At 47.6% G+C, this 21,328-nt stretch overlaps 1 protein-coding gene across 5 annotated transcripts in view; it reads left to right on the plus strand.

Annotated features, from left to right (window-relative positions):
• LOC119649404 (potassium voltage-gated channel protein Shab) overlaps positions 1–21,328 on the plus strand; it is a 587,838-nt gene that overhangs the window by 332,165 nt on the left and 234,345 nt on the right. For all 5 annotated transcript variants that reach the window (XM_038051534.1, XM_038051538.1, XM_038051536.1 and 2 more), the window contains 2 exons: positions 2,790–3,156; positions 3,222–4,392. In XM_038051534.1, the coding sequence (XP_037907462.1) occupies positions 3,232–4,392 (1,161 nt within the window). In that variant the 5' untranslated portion in view covers positions 2,790–3,156; positions 3,222–3,231. The remainder of the gene's footprint in view (positions 1–2,789; positions 3,157–3,221; positions 4,393–21,328) is intronic.

Consider the following 21,328-nt stretch of genomic DNA (forward strand, 5'->3'; position numbering starts at 1 on the left):
ACACGGCCTCACTTCATAAACCAGTGATGATTTTTTCATATTAGCCACTGGCAAAACAATTATGGAAACTGAAGTCTCCATTAAAGCCCAAACAGTAGCCCTCATTGACGAATGCAAAAGCCTAAATCTTCACATAAATCCGGAAAAATCAAAATTCATAACCCTTAAAAGAAATAGTAGTACACTACACCCCTTGAATCTTGGCAATATCAGCATACAGCAATTCAAAACGATAACCTTCCTTGGCAAGACAATTAACTCATCTTTAATATTAAAAGACCAAACAATTGACACCATCTCTAAGGCTAAAAAAGCTGCTAGAGTCATCAATTTCTCTACTGGGCATTCTTGGGGCCTTCCTCCCGAAAATAGCATCAAATTGTTCAGAGTGCTAATACGACCCATCCTAGATTATGCCGCTGCCACATCTGTATTAGCACCCAAATACCTGAATAACAAAATCACCTCAATAGCGGCCACAATCCTAAAAAGATGCCTAGGGCTTACCAAAACTGCTCCCCACCTGTCCACCTTTGCTCTGGCAAATGAACCGCCGCCCCACCTCAAAATAACATTTTTAGCAACTAAGGAGCTAATAAGGCTCCATGCAAATCGACCTCATGTCTTTCGGAATGTCCAAGAGAGTGCAGATGCTAAAAATGGCCTCTCTGCAACTTACAAACGTTTCTCTCACCTCTTTGACCTCCTGAGAGCTGACATAAAATCAAGCCCTCCACATACCTTACAAGTGGTTATAACTCAGGCGTCAGGCATAAACATTCCAAAAACGGCTTTAGCAAATGAGATCAATGCCTCCATATGCAACTACAAATCCAGGAATTTCGAAATATTTGCCACAGATGCCTCTGTCAGAGGAGGTGATGTAAGCATTGCAGTGGTCAATGATCATGCTGAAATGGTGGGGCAGCACAGGCTAAACCAAATCACAACATTATCAGCAGAACTCCAAGCGGTTTGGCTAGCCACTAAATACGCGTTGGATAAAGGTCATAAGAAAGTGGTCATAATTACTGATTCCCTACATGCGTGCCGGATCTTGGGCAAAGAGTCTACCACTCACTACATGGTAAACGAAATCCACAACAACATCAAATGCATGAACGGTGAAGAAGTAGTCATAATGTGGTGCCCGGCAAGGAGTGGCATCAAATTAAATGAAAGTGCACATCTGGCAGCTACCGAAGGCCAGAACAGCGCCACGCTCATGAACTGTCACCTAGCACCCATTGATTTAAACCTTCTGGTTGCCAACCAAATAGCAGAGGAGTGGGACTCAAGCTATCAAAATGACATTCGCTCCAAAGGGAAATTCTTTGCAAAAATATTCCCCCATGTACCCATAAAATCTCCGAAAGACCTTTCCAAACAAAAGGTGTCGCGGATAAAAACTGCCAACAGAATTATGTCAGGTCACTCCTATAATAAACCATGGCTCAAAAAGATGAAAATCATAAGAAATGACAGTTGCAATACATGCAATGCGCAGGAAACCTTAGACCACATCCTCTTCAAATGTACTAAGTATATCCAAATCAGAAATAATTTTAACTGGGATAGATCCATCAACTCTGTGGAGCAGCCTAAATTTTTACGGTTATAAGTCAAAATATGCAAAATGAATCTTACTTCTTACTACTCAATCACGTTAACAAATTGAAAATTTACAAAGCAATATAAGGCCCAGTAGCCCATATTTTTCGTAGTCATGCTGGCAACATAGACAACAGTCTAGCCAACCGTGTCACGGAGTCATCGTAGGTGGTATCTGGTGGTATACATCGTTAGCCTGCCGGGACAACGTGGGACAAATCAAAAACACACACACACACACACACAGATAATTTCAAACACAAAAAAGGTCTTGGAGATTTTTGTTAGATTGCATCATAGAAGTGATTTCCGTCATTAGTGAAAATAAGGCGGGGAATCTATTGGGACAAATGCCGACTCGAATACATAGAAAAAAAACAAAACTTTTCATAACTGCAGTACCGATCTTACTCATTTCGGGCATGATCGTTGTGGGTTATGTGTACCATCTTTAACTCGACAACCTTAAAGCGGGATTGATTATAATTGGTGCGAGTATGGGATTCGGATCGATATTTGAAGCATTGATGCATCGGTCATAAAAGGCTAAATATTGGTCATTGAGGTGGTCCTGACACATGACCTAATTTCATGGCGCAGTTGACAATTGATTGATGACCTTTGATTGATGATCACCTCAAATCGCTGGGTTCTGAGTAACTCGGTGTTATTGACAATGATGGGTTTCATTCAGGGTCTTCTTTAAATCGCGAAAGGCATTCTGGAGGTGTACTGTGTCAGTAGTGATGCTGCTCTTAAATTGCTCCCCCTTTCGCATGTATGGGGACCTCCCTTTAATTCAATGTAGAATGATGTAGCTCATTGCAAGCGTGGGCAGTTACCCTTTTCCTTCAAATTTCATGTCAGCAGGTGTAACCATTTATAAGAAAATTGTGTGTGACAGACAGACAGACGGACATCTGAAAATGATATCACCTAATTAGTATACCATTATTCACTTCTTTCCCTGATCTCAACAGGTTTATTTTAGTGAGGATAGAGCTGGAAACATTTCCTCTAACCTTCCTCTTTTTTCTTGAGGACAACATGTTATATAAATAAGGTTTTAAAAACTGTCAATACCTCAGCTTTAAGGACAAGTTTCATAACTAATTATTACTTTTACGAAAAGAATTTACTCAGCCAAATTAAAGATTATCTTGAATCTTTCTTTTCAGGTTTTTCCACGAATGCTGTGAAGAAACCAAATGACCTTGCGATGGGTTAGCTGCAGGTGAGGTCCTGGGATCGCACCGACTCATGCAGAATCTGAGGAAGGTGTAGTTTCGAAATAGTAGTATAACTAGTTACTCGACGAAAGACGATGACGAGTTGGCGACTGCACACTTGCTGCGGGGGCAATCATCGAATCAAGCGGACCGAATCGAATTCAACCTGTGAAAACGCTGACCTCGAATCGACTACATCGGTAGAGAGTGGCGGATACTTAATCGAACGACTTTTCGAATCAATTGACATCAAAGAAGTAGTAACGGACTCAGTAGTACGAAGCTGAATAAGAGGGATGAGTGATTTCATGTAGCGGTAATTGAGCTGACGTAGTCCTTGACTGCAACAGGCCCTCACGGAATTTATGGTGATTTTTACAGTAACGGCCCTATGGTGGGCGAACGCGACAGAGACCGTGAAGCGGTGCGCTGGGAATTGGGCGATTCTACACCGCCCCCAATTAATAATGGCGGACCACAAATGGTCGGTACACTGTGTAGTGGACAGGCTGTTGGACAACAACAAAATCAGCAGCATCAGCAACAACATCTTCTACAGCAGCAGCAACAACAACAATCAGCAACTCAGCATTGGGTCGAGGATGGGACGATCGGCGTCGGAGGCGCGGGTGGGGGAGGCGGAGCACACCAGCACCAAAGCTACAGCTGCGATGGTGCTTGGAATAGAAATTATACTAGCGTTAGTGGTGGGATCGGCGGGAGTGCCAGTAACGTCGGTTGGGGCGGAAGTGGGGGCGGTGCTGGAGCAAACGGTAGTGGGGGCTACGGTTGGGGCGGAGTCAGTGGCAACAGTGGTGGGCCTAATCCTGGCCCTGGAGCTCCTGGCGGGAGCGTTGCTTATGCAACTTCGAACACCAGCGCATCAGGTACCGCTGGCGCCGGCGCCGGTAAGGAAGTACGTTATGCCCCATTTCCGGTTGCCACCTCCCCCACGCATTCGAATCCGGTGGCCACCCACACGGCCCCGGCTGCCACACTGCAGCGAGCACATTCCAGATCCATGTCCTCCATACCGCCTGAGCCGTTTATGATAGCGCGATCCAAGGCTATGAACCGTCGCGTCTCGATTAACGTGGGCGGGGTCAAGCACGAGGTGTTGTGGCGAACGCTCGAGCGGTTGCCGCACACACGCCTCGGACGCTTGCGCGAATGTACAACACACGAAGCGATCTCAGAGCTATGCGACGACTATTCCTTAGTTGACAACGAATATTTTTTCGATAGGCACCCGAAGAGTTTTAGTTCAATTTTAAATTTTTATCGTACCGGTAAATTACACTTAGTAGACGAAATGTGCGTGCTAGCGTTTAGTGACGATCTCGAGTATTGGGGCGTGGACGAACTGTACCTGGAATCCTGTTGCCAACACAAGTACCATCAGCGCAAGGAGCACGTGCACGAGGAGATGCGCAAGGAGGCGGAGAGCTTGCGACAGCGCGAAGAGGAGGAGTTCGGCGACGGCAAGTGCGCCCAGTACCAAAAGTACCTTTGGGAGTTGCTGGAGAAGCCCAACACAAGTTTAGCGGCCAGGGTGAGTTGTCGAGCGATGACTGTATATTTTTCATTTCTGTAAATTTATTTAATTTTTTGTTTTATTGAATTCTACTCATGTTTTAATACTAACGACCATTTATCATTCCATACCTTCATCTCACACTCTTCTGGTGTATTAGGTGTTCATTCAGAATATCATGAGAGCCTGCAAGAGGCATGACCTGGGAAAGCATCCCGGAAAGAGACTTTCAACTATCATTGTAGCGATAAGAGTTTGAGTTCCATTCAAGAATCAAATCTAACTTTTTTTCTGAAGTTCCCTTCAGGCTGTAACAAACCCTAACTCCGATGTAAGAAACAAAACAAATGAGGCCCCAAAAAGACTTTGGTTGGAGCTGAAGCTTCATCGTCTTCCACCAAATTAGTAACTTAAAAACAGGGTTTCGCACAGTGAAACCCCGCCATGCATGCCAGCTGGTATGGAGTACCTTCTCTCCCATCTCATTGGAACGTTTTAGTTTATCAGCCTCACTGGTGTCTTCTTGTCCCCTCAAGCGTTACATGAAAAATGCAGTACAGCCTGGCAGAGAAAAAGCCAATTTAGGGGCGAATCTCTTTTTAAGGTTTTGTTTGAATGATGATGACTTCTTCCTGCCTAAGCTTCTTTCCGATGGTTGCAATCACTTTTTCGACTTCGGTCCATATCCCCTTGGCTTTCACCGTAAGTTCCATGATATTTTCGGGTGTAAAGTGTTCCCCGGTTGTAGCCATTTAGGCTTCGAATCTGGGGTAATGAAAAAAGACGTGTTCTGCGTCCTCTGCAATATTTGGGCACTTTGGGCAATATGGCGAATCATCTAGCGCAAATCGATACAGATATGCTCGATAGCCTCCGTGTCTGCTCAAGAATTGAGTTAGGTCGAAACCTACTTTGCCGTGGGGTCGCTCGATCCATGATATGATTTTGTGGGTCCCGCGGCCTTTTTCTGACTCGCCCCACTTCTCTTGCCATTCCGCGACAGTTTCAGTTGGTGCGAACTGTCGCCGACGGGCAGGAGATTCTCCGGTGAGGTACGTTCGGTCGTAAAGTCGTTGTATTTCTTTCGCCAGAATCTCAATCGGGACCATTCCTGCTATCATGCAAGCTGCTTCATTAGATATTGTTCTGTAAGCGCAACATGTTCGGAGTACACTTATGCGATACGCAGCTTCAATCTTTCTCTTATTTGCTATATTTTCCAGTGCATCCACCCATACTGGGGCTGCATACAGTAGGGTCGAACTGACCACCCTCGAAATAAGGAGTCCACGGCTCGGCCTCGGGCCACCTATATTTGGTAGCATTCTCGCAAGCAGCGCTCCAATGTTATATGCTTTGGTTGCTGCACCCTCCACATGCAATCTAAAATTCAACCTCTGGTCAATCATTACCCCTAAGTACTTAAGTGCAGGCTTGGAATGAATTGTTTGCGTTCCAACTTTAATCTTCAAGGAAGTGCACTTTCTCCGCTTGGTAATAAGTACTACTTTTATCTTATGCTCTGCGAGCTGTAGACCAGCATTCTCTAACCAGGATTTAATCTCATAGACTGCTTCATTTGCATAAAGCTCGACTTCTTCGAGAGGGCGTGCAACAACCGTCACACCAATATCGTCTGCGAAATCAATGGAGGCCACACCAGTAGGAAGGTGTAACGTCAGTACCCTGTTATACATAATAATTTACAAGAGTGTCCCTAGGACAGACCCTTGTGGAACTCCGCATGTCGTTTGGTATGATTTCCTTCCTTCATCTGATTCGCAGCACAGAATCCTATTGATCAGGAAGTCGGCAACGATACGCACCAGGTACTTCGCCACGCCTAAGTTGATTAGGGAGTTTAGTATTTTGCTCCATCTGGCGGAATTGAAGGCATTCTTCACATCAATGTCTGCCTGTCTGTCCATCTGTCTGTCTGTCTATCTGTCTTTTTTTTTTTTTTTGAGGAGGTGGAAATCTTGAAAAGACACTGGTCTGGACACACCAGCGTGTGGGATTTTTACCCACTAAAACCACCCCCGACTCAACCCCTACCCCGTGGAACCACCTTTAGGTATTACATCACGGGGCGGAGTTAGCTTACTTTAGCTAGGTCTCCTTCCGTCTTCCCGCGGGGTCCGTAACCGCGCCTTCCTCACTTCTTCTGCTTTTCGCAGTTTCTCCTGGATCACTGCGATCATGAAATTGATCGCATCCCAGTCTTCCTGGCAAGGTACTATTCTCCTGACAAAATTTTCCGGTGATAGCACTTCACCTAGAGTTTCCTCTAGGTTCCTCCTTTCTTCCACGAACCTAGGCCATTGGAAGAATACGTGCGCTGGGTCCTCCGGGACCCCGTCGCAGTTTGGACAATTAGGCGAGGTGTCCAATTTAAACCTGTAAAGGTATTGACGGTATCCTCCATGACCGGTGAGAAACTGGGTGAGATTATAATTGATCTCCCCATGCTTTCTCTCCAGCCACTCCCTGATGGAAGGGATCAACCTGTAAGTCCAACGACCTTTTTCTGACTGGTTCCATCGCTGTTGCCACCTGCTTATGGATCTCTCTCTTTCGGCTTTTTTCACCTGCGATAAGGGAGAGATGGACCTGGTGTTATAAATGTTCATCATTTCGGTTGCCAGGATGTCAATTGGCATCATTCCCGAGATGATGAACGCTGCATCGTCTGAGACGGTCCTGAAGGCAGAACACACCCTTAAGGCTGTTCTTCTGGAAACCCTACTCAGTTTATATGCATTTCCTAAAACCTGCAGCGCGTTTCCCCAAACTGGGACTGCATACAGCATGATAGAACTCACCACCTTGGCTATGAGCAGCCTGCAAGTATGCCGCGGTCCTCCTACGTTCGGCATCATCCTTGCGAGAGCCATACTCGTGGTGGATGCTTTTTTACAAGTATGCTCTATGTGCTGCTTAAAATTGAGTTTTCCGTCTATCATCACCCCCAAGTATTTGATGGCCGGCTTGGAAGTGATGATACGATCCCCGATTCTGACGCAGGCGTAATTTCTTTTGCGGCGCTTAGTGATGAGGACCGCTTCCGTCTTTTCCTCCGCAAGTGCCAGTCCAGCACTTTCCAGCCAAGCCTTAACAGCACTGATTGCTTCGCTTGAGTACAACTCAGCATCCTCGAGATGCTTTGCGACCACAACCAGTGCTATGTCATCGGCGTAACCCACCACCGTGGCCTCCTCCGGAACCGGAAGGTTAAGCACATCATTGTACATGATGTTCCACAGTAGTGGGCCCAGTACAGAGCCCTGTGGGACACCCGCGGAGACAATGTACTCCTTGGGTCCATCATCGGTATTATACCACAATGTTCGCTCGTGCAAATAGTGGCAAGGTAGGTGGGAACACCAATCGTCGCCAGAGACTTTCGTATAAGGTTCCAATTGGCCGAGTTAAAAGCATTCCTCACATCCAGGGTGACCACCACACAATATTTGCTGGTAGAACCCCTTCCGTGAATTGCATTTTCGGCCAAGCCAGTAACCATTTTGATGGCATCAATGTTTGATCTGGCTTTGCGGAACCCATACTGCCTATCTGAAAGGCCGCCTTGGGTCTCGACGACTGGGAGTAGTCTATTATAAATAACCCGCTCCAACATTTTCCCCATAGTGTCTAGAAGACATATGGGTCTATAGGAGGACGGTTCCCCTGGCGGTTTGCCAGCCTTAGGCAGCAACACCAGCTTCTGCCGCTTCCACGTCGCTGGAAAGATACCCTCGGACATGCACGCTTCGAACAGCTCCGCGAACATATCCGGTCTACATTTGACGGCAAGTTTGAGGGCCTTATTCGGTATGCCGTCCAGACCCGGGGCTTTGCTGTCGCCTATTCGACTGCAGATCTCCAGCAGCTCGTCCCTGGTGACTGGTGGAAACGACGTCACATTCAGGGGACGCTGGAAAGTGTTAGTACCCCGCTCTTGCTGGGGAAATAACCCCTGGATTATTTTCAACAAGAGCATAGGGCACGTGATCTGCGGTGATGATCGGCCTCTGAATCGTCCTGTCACGATTTTATAGGCGCTACCCCACGGATTTATGTCCGCTTCTAAACAGAGCTCCTTGAAACATTCCCTCTTATTCCGCTGGATGGCGAGCTTGAGGTTCTTGCGGGCTTCCCTATAGGCATACTCCTTTTGCCTTTGATCGATCCTACCTATTGCCCTCTGAGCCGTTCGTCTGGCTCTGTGGCAAATCGATCGAAGACTGGCAAGTTCACTATTCCACCAATAATTGGGTCTTCTAGTGTAGAATGAGCATCTCCTAGGCATCGACGCGTCACATGCCTTGGAGACGCTTTGTGTAACATGGAGAGCTCTATCCGTGGACGTGCCGGCTTTGTTAGGCAGGTCTAGCCACACTTCCATGAATGTTGGCTCATCCATCGCTTTTGCAGACCATCCTGGTGTTCCTTTGGATTTCGGCTTCCGGGGTGCGGGTCTCCTGCCTTGTGGCTCGGTCCTTAGTTCAAAAGTGATCGCCTGGTGGTCGCTGTACGTGAAGTCTGTCCGTCTGTCTGTCTGTCTGTCTTTTTTTTTATGAATGGAGGTGTAAATCTTACAAAGACACTGCCGCGCCAGGTTGCAGCAGTATGTGGGATTCTCACCCACGAAAACCACCCCCACTTTCTCCTTTTTCCTCCCCCGCAGGATCGCCGCAAAGCATTACTTCGCGGGGTGGACTGTGCTTTAAGCGACCACGCTGCACACCCTTAGCGCGACTAAGCGGAAAGTCATATTTACCCTCATACGATTACTCTCACACGCTAGTGCTTCCTCCCAAATTGGTGCCGCGGATAATAGTGTGGAGCGAACCACTCCGTCCACAAGTAATTTGCGACTGTATCTTGGGCCTCCAATGTTAGACATCATTTGCGCTAATGATACGCTGGTATTTGCCGCTTTCTCACAGGCATAGTCCAGATGTCCCTTGAAATTGATTTTAGCGTCAATCATCACCCCTAGGTATTTGATAACCGGTTTTGAAGTGATGACGTGACCACCAACACGAATATTAACCGATTGGTAATCAAGACCGCCTCCACCTTTTGTTCCGCAAGGTCAAGCTGAACCATCTCCAGCCACGCTTTTATGGCGCTAATGGTTTCGTTAGCGTACATTTCAACGTCTTCAGGTTGTTTCGCGACGATCACCACAGCTAGATCATCTGCGAAACCGATTATCGTGGCCTCCTTTGGCACGGGAAGAACAAGGACCCCATCGTACATGACGTTCCACAGGAGAGGACCCAACACTGAGCCCTGTGGTATTCCTGCGGTGACGGTATACTGCTTGGATCCCTCATTCGTGTCGTACCAAAGTGTTTTCTCCGAAAGGTAACTTTTGAGTAGCTTAATCAAATAACTAGGGACACCCGTTTTAGCCAGTGAGCTTTTTATCCACTCCTAGCTTGCGAAATTGAACGCAATTTTGATGTCCAACGCCACCACGGCACAGCATTTTTTAGACGACATCGCGTCTCGAGCCAGCTACGGCGTCGATCGCTCAGTAGGCTTGACGAAATCCAAATTGTCGCTCCGGTAGTCCATCCTTATATTCGATGATAGGGAGCGGTCTGTTGTGGACGACCCTTTCGAGCATCTTTCCTGCCATGTCGATAAGGCAAATCGGTCGGAATGATGCTTATTCGGCTTCGGGAGCAAAACTAGTTTTTGTTTCTTCCACCGGTCGGGGAAAACTCCTTCTATCATGCATGTATCCAACACGCTGATCGTCGGGTGTGGTCTTAACAGCGAGTTTCAGAGCTCTATTGGGGACAGCATCCAGACCGGGTGTTTTGTTATCACCAATTCTCCGGTAAATTTGCATAAGTTCCTCCTCAGTTACCGCGGGTATGGTGTAGACATCCAATGCTTGCTTGTGTTGTTTGCGGTCCCCTTTATCCGGGGGAAAGAGCGCCGTCACGATATCGAGCAGAAGATGCGGACAGGTCAGTTGTGGTGTTCGCCCTCTCATCTTCTTCATAATTATCCTGTACGCTGTTCCCCAGGGGCTTTGGTCTGCCTCTGTGCAAAGTTCCTTGAAGCATTCTCGCTTGCTGGTCCGTATAGCCTGCTTAAGCCTATCTCGAAAGTTCACATATACTAACCGTTTCTCGTCGAAGTCTGGTCTTCCTCTAGATCGTTGGCAGATCCTTCTAGCATGCGATCTCTCCATACCACCAATAGTTTGAGCGCCTTTTTGCGAGAACTCGTGGTCTCGGCATAGCAGCGTCGCATGCTCTCGTTATGCGTCCCATCATTTGCTCTACCTTTTCCATAGCCGCACCACCGAGATTTTGGCCTCCCAATAGTATCTCTATGAATGCATCCTCCTCAAGCCCCTTCGCGGACCAGCCTCGGTTTCCAGCCTCACAGGAAGGCACATCGATGCATGGCCCATATTCGATCTGGAGGAAAATCGCCTGGTGGCGTAATGCTCACTGACAAACCATGTCATTCTCCTCGCCAATGTGGTACTGACATATGTCAGATCGACTATTGAGCCCGACCCTGTCCCACGAAAAGTGGAAACGTTTCTCGTGTTGGCAAGCATCAGTCGAGAGTTTCGACTTCTTGCATGCGAGACTAGCATATCTATCATTCCTTCGAATTCTGTTATCGTCGCGCTTGGTGGAGCATAGCAACTATATATATAGATATCAGTTATTTTTGCCCTGCCCTGCCCAACTTCTGAAAACTCCATCACTTCTTGAATAGCTTGATTTCCACACGCCCATATTGCCACCTTGCCAGTTACATCTGCAGTCCAGGCACCGCTCTTATTGTTGCAATAAGGCTCGCTGATTATGGCAGCGTCGATTCCCTTCTCATAGATGGTTTGCAAGAGAAGGTCTTGCGCTGCCTCGCAGTGGTTGAGGTTGATTTGCATCAACGTGCCGACAGTCGACGCCCTTTTTTTCCTTGCAAAGCATACATTTAGGCTCAGCCTTGCACTCCCCGAACATATGGCCTTCTCCCCCACATTTTCTGCAATTTTTTGACCTGTCATAGTCACCGGTGCATTTCGCCGCTGTCTGTCTGTCTGTCTGTCAAACAAATGTTAACTACAAACTAGTTTGGGGGAGACTTTTCTAAGAATTACGAATGAACAATGTCATCTCATTTTCCTGAACACTTCACCCTCTTAATGGTTGAATTACGTATGTTTTGAAAGGATATAGGCATTCGTTTTTACATCGTTATTACCGTTGTGATGTTTATTTTTTTTTTTTATTTTACATACATATGTGTTCAACAGTTTATTCTTTACAAGTTCTCACATACACAAAGATGATACAAACACGTGTTGAATGATTTTCGTCCTTTGGATTTCAATAAATCCTTCTTCATTCCTCGTTAGATTCGCATTTTAGAATATATACTGAAAGTATCTGAATGCAATTTTTCGATAAATGGACATTTTTTTAAGATATTTACGCTTATAATTTCTACAAAGATGTTGCATTGTTGCTAAATAAGTGAAATGCATTAACTGCTTTCCATGTATTTACGCGCTCAAATATATTTATTGCCGTTATTTCCAATAAATAAAATTCCAATTAATTTAATTTTGAGAAATATCAGATATGCACCTCCGCCATGAAACTAAAACTGGCAAATAAGATATGCATTGACTGTACAGATTGAAAATCATCAACAAAAGTAAAAATCATTCAACCAGAAAATCGGTATTTTCCTTGACTGCAAATTACACTATAAGAAACCGCCGAGTTTCTTCTACATTTTAGAGCACAAAACGAAAAGGGTGGAACTAAGGAACTTTTAAAAAATATCTTTAAATCTTAGCCCTATATACTCCTTTGATAGATTGTCTTCCTTGAAGTTTATGATCGAAATTTACTTGGAATATCTGAAATGACTAAGACCGATATTTCGGCAACCATTTCCTCCCTTCATCAGTGCTATACTTCCAGACGCAAGGTTAATAAATATTACTAGCGAAAAGAAAACGCAAGTCTTAATTATTTTAGATAATTTAATCGTTAGAAACCCCGCGAGATTACACTTAGATTAATTATAATTCACTAGATTAGACTGTCCTGCAAAGCCAAAATTCTCCATCAAATTTCTCGTCTCTTTGATGATGCGAACACCGGAAAGCACTTTGAGGCTTGCTTTACAGCTGACTAGTGGGTTTTCCTGAAGTTGCATTTTCATCCCTTAAGTATACTTGAAGCATGCATAATGTTCACCATGTAACTGTGGTAAAATTCGTGATACAAAATCCATGGTTTTTTTTTTTTTTTGGGAGTAGGGTAGGTGAATGCGTTTACGCACAGAGTGTTGGACTCCCGCCACAGCACGCTGGCGGACTACCAACTAAACACCTCCCTGTCATCAGAGAACTAGCCTGGAACCGTTTGACACATTACTTCGGGCTAGCCCTCCCGCTCTCCCGGTTTTGGGAGCCTTCAAGTCAGGGAATTCCTTTCACCAACGGGAGGGGAGGGGAGGAAGGGAGTTGTTAGTTCAGGGAACCCCTTACCGTCCGATCCCTCTGCCGGTCGAGCTCAATCTTCTTCGTAGTAAGAAGAGCCCGAACATAATGAGCAATACGATTCCAGCTGCCAGCGCTCTTCAGCATCTCTCTGACAATGTTGTCTGGAGAGAGCTCCCCTGTGTCTGCATAAAGCTGCTGGCGGAGGCCGTCCCACCTCTCGCAAGAGAAAAAGGTGTGTTCAGCGTCATCCGCCACTCTATTGCAGAACACACAATCAGGAGATCGCGCCTTCCCAACCCTGTCCAGGTAACACTGAAAACCTCCATGCCCACTTAGAAGTTGGGTAAGGAAGTAATCAATCTCACCGTCATCTCAGGGTGCGTTGACGTTCTTCACGGGCAACCACTTCTCTTAAGTTTTCGCCCTTACGGCTCCTTGGCAAGGAGGGCAACGGGGATCACTCCCGCAATCACCATCACAGCCGGTTCGGAGACGGTGCGATAAGCAGACGCATTCGCAAAGCTCCCCGCCTCTGCACTTGAGCGAGGCCTTTACGATGCACCTCCTTGTCAAGGGCATCAGCCCATACCTCCGCACCATAGAGAAGGACGGACTGCGTTCCTACCATGAGTAGACGTCTCCTAGTTGATATAGGGCCGCCGACATTCGCCATTAGCCGACTCAAGGCCGCGACTCCTGTTGCAGCCCTGTCCGCGGCTGCTTTGATTTGCTCGAAGGAGCTCATGTTCGAGTCGAGCATTAAACCAAGGTATTTAATCGCTGGTTTTGACTCTATAGTCAACTCGCCGATCGATATGGGACGCAAGGTCGGGATTCTCCTTCTGGTCAGGATGACTACTTCGGTTTTTTCCAGCGCAAGGTTGAAACCGTGAGCAGTCATTCATCCGTTTACCCGTCGCATCAATATACCAAGTCTGCTTCGCGCCTGTTCAACAGTGCGTCCGGCAACAAGTGCCGCAACGTCGTCTGCATAACCGACCAGGCGCGACTCTTCGGGCATATCGAGTCTCAGCAGACTATCGTAGGAAGCGTTCCAGCGGTCCGGCCCTAGGATGGATCCCTGTGCTACTCCCGACGTGATTTCCATCCTCGTCTGACCCTCTAGCGTCTCATAGAACAGGGAGCGGTCTTTCAGATAATCCCTCAATATCCGTAAGAGATAGCTTGGCACGTGAAAGGAGTTCTCTAGTGTGCCTAGCATATCTGTCCATCTCACGGAATTGAAGGCATTTCTGACATCAAGCGTCATGAGAAGCACTATCCGTCGAGATCGGCGGCTGTGTGCCCCGGCTCGATTAAACGGATCTACGACCTCCATAACAGCATCCACTGTAGATTTCCCTGTTCTGAACCCGAACTGCCTTGCGGATAAGTCCCCGGCAGCACGGATCGCTTAAGCGAGTCTACTCCTGATGAGCTTCTCGAGCACTTTTCCGGTCGTGTCAAGCATACACAGCGGTCGGTATGCAGACGGGAGCTCCGGGTCTCCTTTACCCTTACTGATCAACGCGAGTCTGGCCACTTTCCAGCGACAAGGAAAAATGCCCTCCTTCAAGCACGCGTCCCATTGTGAAAAGGGGGCAATCCACGACGCTTTCCGTGCTGTTTACATCAACCCGTACAGGGTGTCTGGGGAACAATGCCCGCACAATGCGGTCCATCTGGTCGGTGCTCAATATGCAGGGCTTCCGCAGAGCCCCGATTTTCCGAGTGACAAGCTTATAGCCAAGTCCCCACGGGTCATCATTCACCTCATTAACAAGATTTTGCCAGCCGCGAGCTTTGCTTTTATTTACAGCGCTGCGGAGTCTCCTTTTTGCTGATCTATATTGTGCCTTTATGGCACATACCTCCTCGTTGGCGTACAAACGTTGTGCCAAACGGCGGAGCTTATGACACTCCTTCCGTAGGTCGGCAATTTCCGCCGTCCACCAGTACATAGAAGCCTTGTCGCGCCTGGGGCCTCTTCGTGGCATAGAAGCCTCACACGCCGTCGTTATCAGTTTCATCACTGAATTTACGACGGTGTCAGCTGCGACACCAACACCCCCCGGAGTGCCCCCCAGCGCGGCCCTACCTGCTCCAAGAGCTTCGACGAACCTTTCGATGTTCACCCTCGCGACATTCCACACGCAGGGGGAACGTCGTGTTGGTGTTCGCTGGCAAGTAGCGTCAAACACTTCGAACGCAATGTACTGATGATCACTTGCCGAGAAGTCTTCTAGTACTCGCTACCCGCCCACCAATGATGCCAGAGATTCCGACGCAAAAGTGATGTCAGGAATGCTTCCTTCACAACCAGGGCGCCGAAACGTTGGCGTGGATCCGGTGTTTAAAATTACGAGCCCGGTTCTCGCCACCATTTCCAGAATCCGTTTCCCTCTGGAGTCTGATTGAGGCATGCCCCATTCAAGAGCCCTGGCATTAAAGTCACCGCCAACCAGGATTCGTCCCTCCCTGCTCGAAACGGCGTCCTCCAGAACATTAAGCCGGCACCGAAAGTCCGGAATCGACTCATTCGGCGTCAGGTAAACGCTAAAAAACGTAAACACCGAATCCAGACAAATCCGGCCCTCGGCCTTCGGCAAGAACACGAAGTCGAACGTCGTCCCGAACCCAGATGGCAGCGGTTCCCAATAAGTCGAGATACCATGAGGACGGGTCCTTGTTTCGGTATTGCTCACTAATCAGCACTAGATCAGTATTTACTTCCGCAGCGAACTGTGCTAGCAACTGGTGAGCGGTTGCACTCCGGTGCATGTTAATTTGCAAAATGCGGATCATGGCGTTCACACCCTAGCCCTCTCCAATTCCGCCCTGAAGATCGGACACCATCCCGAGCCCGCAGTGTGTGCGACGCTTTCGTCAGACGCGCCACGATCCCTGCAGAGAACACAACTCTCGCTTTCCTTGCAAGTCTTCGCTTGATGACCCGCTTGGCCGCATCTCCGGCATGCTGTCCTCCTGTCCGGACCCTTGCAGGCTGCTGTCGTGTGTCCATAGTCCAGACACCTGTAGCACTTGGTGGGGACTATCCGCATTCGTACCCTGCATACTACCCATCCGATTTTGATTCTCCCGCTGTTAAGGAGTTTCCTCGCATATTGCTCGGAGACTTCCACCACAGCGAGCTTTTGGCCTCGAGCATTTACAGAGGTAATACCTACCCGGGCATTGGTCACCTCTGGACATTCACACTTTAGCGCCTCCTCTACTTCGGCCTTTTCTGTGAGGCAGTCAAGATCCTGTATTTCTAGAGAGCACATGGGTCCTAAGCTGGAAACACGAGCCTTCTCCCCCAATAGCCCCTTGACCGCTTCGCAGAACGTGCTCTTGTTGGTCGTCTTTGGGCCCAGTTCGACGAGAACTCCACCACTCCTTGTTTTCCGTATCGAAGACACCTCTGCTCCGTTCTCCTCGGGTTTCATCCTGTAGAGGATTTCACTAAGGACTTCCGCAAATGTCTTGGCTTCCGTCGGCTTAATGAGCAGAGCCGACGGTCTAGTCCTTCTTCGTTTCCTCGTTCTTTCCGCTACTGGCTTTGGGTTGGCAGCCTCCTTGTTTTTGGACAGACGTGTCTCTGGCGACGGAGTCCGTTGTTTCTTTTTATCCTTTTTCGCCTTCTTTTTTTGGGCCTTGGAGACTACTTCGATAAAGTCTCGTTCAGGCACGTCGTCCTCTTTCCGCTTTTTCCCCAGTTCACTTTGCAGAGGGCTATCTGCGGTCCGTTTGACGCAAGCATTCTCAGCGGGGAGTGCTACTGTTTCTGCTCTACAATTGTCTTCCGCTGCTCTCCACGTACGTCTATAAAAGGAAATGCGGTCCAGTAGTTCCTCCAGTTCCATTAGCCCGTTTTTGACGCCTTTGCTGACATTCCTCTGAAGGAACGTTGCCGACCGCATACGTTTCACCACTGCTGCGCACTTTCTGATGAGCCTTTCCTCTTCGGCTCTAGCGAGGACGGTCGAATGCACTTCCACTCGATTTGTGTCCAAATCCATCTGCTCAGAACTAGCGTTTCTCACTGAGCTTACTTCTAAAACAGGGGCACTGCAAGGTAATGGAGTTGCCATCTCCGCATGGTCAGTCGCGCCACTTGATGAGGCTTCCTCTTTATTTGGGCGCCCCGGTGTCTCATCGGGTATATCAGCCCTCGTAGCCTCTTACACTGATCGCTGCGGTGAATGACGCATTTTTGTGCTCCGCCCAAACGCACCCAGCTCTTCCTCCTTGTCTGTTGTTTCGTCATTTTTTTTTTATAATTTTCTGAATATTCTCCATGAAAAAGGTACCAGCGCATCGTGTGCAAGGGAGCGGGCCGCAATAGTCAAGAACGGATATACTCTCGGGGACACGGCCCCTACCCCAGTTCTCTGAGGCCTGACCTACGCTTAGCTGATCGCGGAATTCACGGACGGATTAGCGCTCGCTCGGGGCAACGCGGTCTACTAACACCGGTTCAATGCACACTTCCCGACCAGGGTCCCGAAGGGGCTGGCTCCTGATACACGTCGCAACTACCACCTTGGCAGAGCTACGCTCACATCACCCCGTCAACGCCGACAAAGAGTTGTCGACGGCTCCGGAGACTCCCAGTGTGTCCCGACGTGTACCGGTCATTCGCGGTTCGCTCTTCACCGAGAAGCTTTCTCGAGGCTACTACCTAGGACGCAGATATGCTGCCAGCTAGGGGGCAGAACTACTTACTCGGGCACCTCGGGAACGTCACACCCCGTATCGTAAGCGACCCGTTTAAAAATCGCTAACGACCCCTGAGGGATCCATGGTACGAGATACTTATGTGCACTCATCGCATCGATCTCGCAGTCATTCTCCGCAATGACTCAACTTCTAGCGTTAAAGGGGTGTGAAATGATTTGCACTAACCAAAATCGAAACATATCTCTTCGTTAGTCGGTACAAATCCTAAACCTTCTACAGCCTGGTTTGGTCTCTCATACTATCGGAGCCCTAACTGGCGCAGTACGATGAGCCTTGAGATCCTCATACCATGCACCAGTTCCTACCAGTGATAACCTTGCTCAACCTTGCAACCGGCGCACAAGTACCATTAAAATTTATCCCTGCTCTCTGGGCGAATGCTTTTGTCATCAACCTGGCTCTTCGTCATTTGATAGTCTTGTCATCTTGATAATTCGGCACCCAACGATTTTTACTTTGCCGTGAGGCTCCATGATCTTTGTTTGGATCGCTTCCTTTCTTATAAAGCAGTTAATGCACTGTGTCTTAAACCTGAAAATAGGCCCTTGGTTTGCGACTATAACTTCACCACCGGGGCCGAATCTCTTTCCCTGGAGCTTCATTTGACATCTTTGAACAAGCAGAAGTCAAATAGGATCAGATCTGGTGCGGGGTGTGGGAGCAATTTCCCCATCGTTTTCATCAACTTGTGAATCAGCGTATTATCCTGGTGATCCTGGTTATTTTTTCTTTGCAGTGTGAGGCTTTTTCTGCTGAATTGTGTCAACCAATCTGTTCAATAATTCAATTGAGTAGTCGCTGTTGATCGTCTGACCCTTCGCAATAAAGTCCAAGGAGATAATTCCGTGGATGTCCCAAAACACAGAGGCCATGACCTTGGCTGCTGAATGTTTTGTCTTCGGGCGCTTTGGTCAGGTCTCGCCCTTTCGTCTCCATTCGGCTGACAAATTTTTTCACTCCGGAGAATAACGATGAATCCACGTTTCATCCATGGTTTCGTACCGACGCAAAAAACCTTTCCTGTCCCACGTAAACAGCTGCAAACAGCGCTCTGCATCATCAATTCGTTGTGGTTTTTGGTCCACTGGGAGCAAACCCGGCACCCATTTGGAACTAAACATTTTGATATCCAAACTGTCATGCACAATTTTGGACACAATGCCCTTTGACATTTTCAGGATCTTACCCATGTTCTCCAACGAGATTTTTAGGACTTTTTGGATGTTTTCGTGTGCAGTCACCTCAATTGGGCAACCTGGGCGCTCTGCGTCTTCGGTAGATGTGTGACCATGTTTAAAGTTCACTTAGCCTTCAATATCCCAAGAACTACGAAACTTAATGCCATGAAATTTTCACACAGGTCCTCTAAAAGTTGGTTCTACCGAAAAACACAACACTCCTGAAATATACCGGCATTCACGGCGCGATGTGTGTTTTAATCTCGGGACTTAATGACCCATGTGTTACATAGCCTCCTTATCTTCTTTGACGGCGTTGTCCAGTGACATTGGGGTCCAATTTTTGATGTTTACCCGTTCTTCATCGTTTTCCAAGGAACGCTTGGATTAGTTCAATCTGGTCTGCCAGGGCGCTCTTTAAATATTTTTGGCGAGAGGAGAACCTTTTCCATTTTGAGGGCTCTTATCGACGATTCATGACCTCGAAACCCTCCAAGAATTTAACGGCCCTAGAGACGATGACTTTCTTTGCTTCTTGGAACCAGATTATGTATGCCATCGAATTTTGCGAGTAGTCGTTGAAATTATCGAACATATATGCCTGGATTCGAGGCGTTCCGATCCACGCCTCATGAGGAATTCGAAGTTGGGTATGAATCCATCTGATTGTAATTACTTATGGCCAGAAGGATAATAGCAGTCCGAGTGTATGATTAGGCATGAGCTGCCTCGATCAGGGCCCTATTCTCCCGTTTAGCGTCGTCGTTTTCTTATGAAGTATATGCAGTGGTCAGGCTTTACTGAATCCTCACTCTTTAAGAATTTTTGAGACCCCAAGGTTTACGTACTCTTTTCCACTAGCCGGTACCAGGCTTTCTATTTTTCTGACTCATTAACTGGAAGAATTTTCCAGTTAATTCACATTTGATTTGGAAAAGTCACACTCTTTGGTCTTCAGAAACCTGTTTAGATCACCTGGAGCAGCTCTTAAGATCTGTTTGAACAAAAGGAAAAGATTGAGATGGTATCTTCTCATTGCTATAAAGTTTGGTGCAAAAGGTTCTTCAGCGTGATAGTTTTCTTTCCTCCATCGTTGAAGGCGGTACTCTTGATGTCTCCTTTCGCTTCACCCAAACTTTTGGCGTTGCTGACGAGGTTGAGTTTACGAAGAAATGTTTCCTCATCATCAACGGCGCAACAACCGGTATCCGGTCTAGGTTAATAAGGAACTCCAGACATCCCGGTTTTGCGCCGAGGTCCACCAATTCGATATCCCTAAAAGCTGTCTGGCGTCCTGACCTACGCCATCGCTCCATCTTAGGCAGGGTCTGCCTCGTCTTCTTTTTCTACCATAGATATTGCCCTTATAGACTTTCCGGGTGGGATCATCCTCATCCATACGGATTAAGTGACCCGCCCACCGTAACCTATTGAGCCGGATTTTATCCACAACCGGACGGTCATGGTATCACTCATAGATTTCGTCGTCACATAGGCTACAGAATCGTCCATCCTCATGTAGGGGGCCAAAAAATCTTCGGAGAATTCTTCTCTCGAACGCGGCCAAGAGTTCGCAATTTTTCTTGCTAAGAACCCAAGTTTCCGAGGAATACATGAGGACTGGCAAGATCATAGTCTTGTACAGTAAGAGCTTTGACCCTATGGTGAGACGTTTCGAACGAAACAGTCTTTGTAAGCTGAAATAGGCTCTGTTGGCTGACAACAAGCTTGCGCGGATTTCATCATCGTAGCTGTTATCGGTTGTGATTTTCAACCCTAGATAGGAGAAATTGTCAACGGTCTCAAAGTTGTATTCTCCTACCCTCATTCTTCCTATTTGACCAGTGCGGTTTGATGTTGTTAGTTAGGTGGTTTTCACTGCTGACGTTGCCACCATATACTTTGTCTTGCCTTCATTGATGTGCAGACCAAGATCTCGCGGGTGGTTCTTCCCATGATGTCGCTATCATCAGCATAAGCCAGTAGTTGGGTGGACTTAAAGAGGATCGTACCTCTTGCATTTACCTCAACATCACGGATCACTTTCTCCAGGGCCAGGTTAAAGAGGACGCATGATAGGGCATCCCCTTGCCGTGGACCGTTGTTGATGTCGAATGATCTTGAGAGTGATCCTGCTGCTTTTATCTGGCCCCGCACATTGGTCAGGGTCAGCCTAGTCAGTCTTATTAATTTCGTCGGGCCCCTGGCTATGCTATCATAGGCGGCTTTAAAGTCGATGAATAGATTTCCATCGCTTGCCGCAGAGAGAAAATCTGATCTGTTGGTGATTTGCCTGGAGTGAAGCCTCTTTGGTATGGGCCAATGATGTTCTGGGCGTATGGGGCTATCCGGCCTAGCAAGATAGTGGCGAATATTTTATAGATGGTACTCGGCAACGTGATACCTCTATAATTACTGCACTGTGTGATATCTCCCTTTTTATGTATGAGACAGATAATGCCTCGTTGCCAATCGTCAGGCATTGATTCGCTGTCCTCGCTCGCCCACGAGAAATATCGCGTCCTTGCACCAG

The sequence above is a fragment of the Hermetia illucens genome, chromosome 2 (genome assembly GCF_905115235.1).
Source record: "Hermetia illucens chromosome 2, iHerIll2.2.curated.20191125, whole genome shotgun sequence".
NCBI lineage: Eukaryota > Metazoa > Arthropoda > Insecta > Diptera > Stratiomyidae > Hermetia > Hermetia illucens.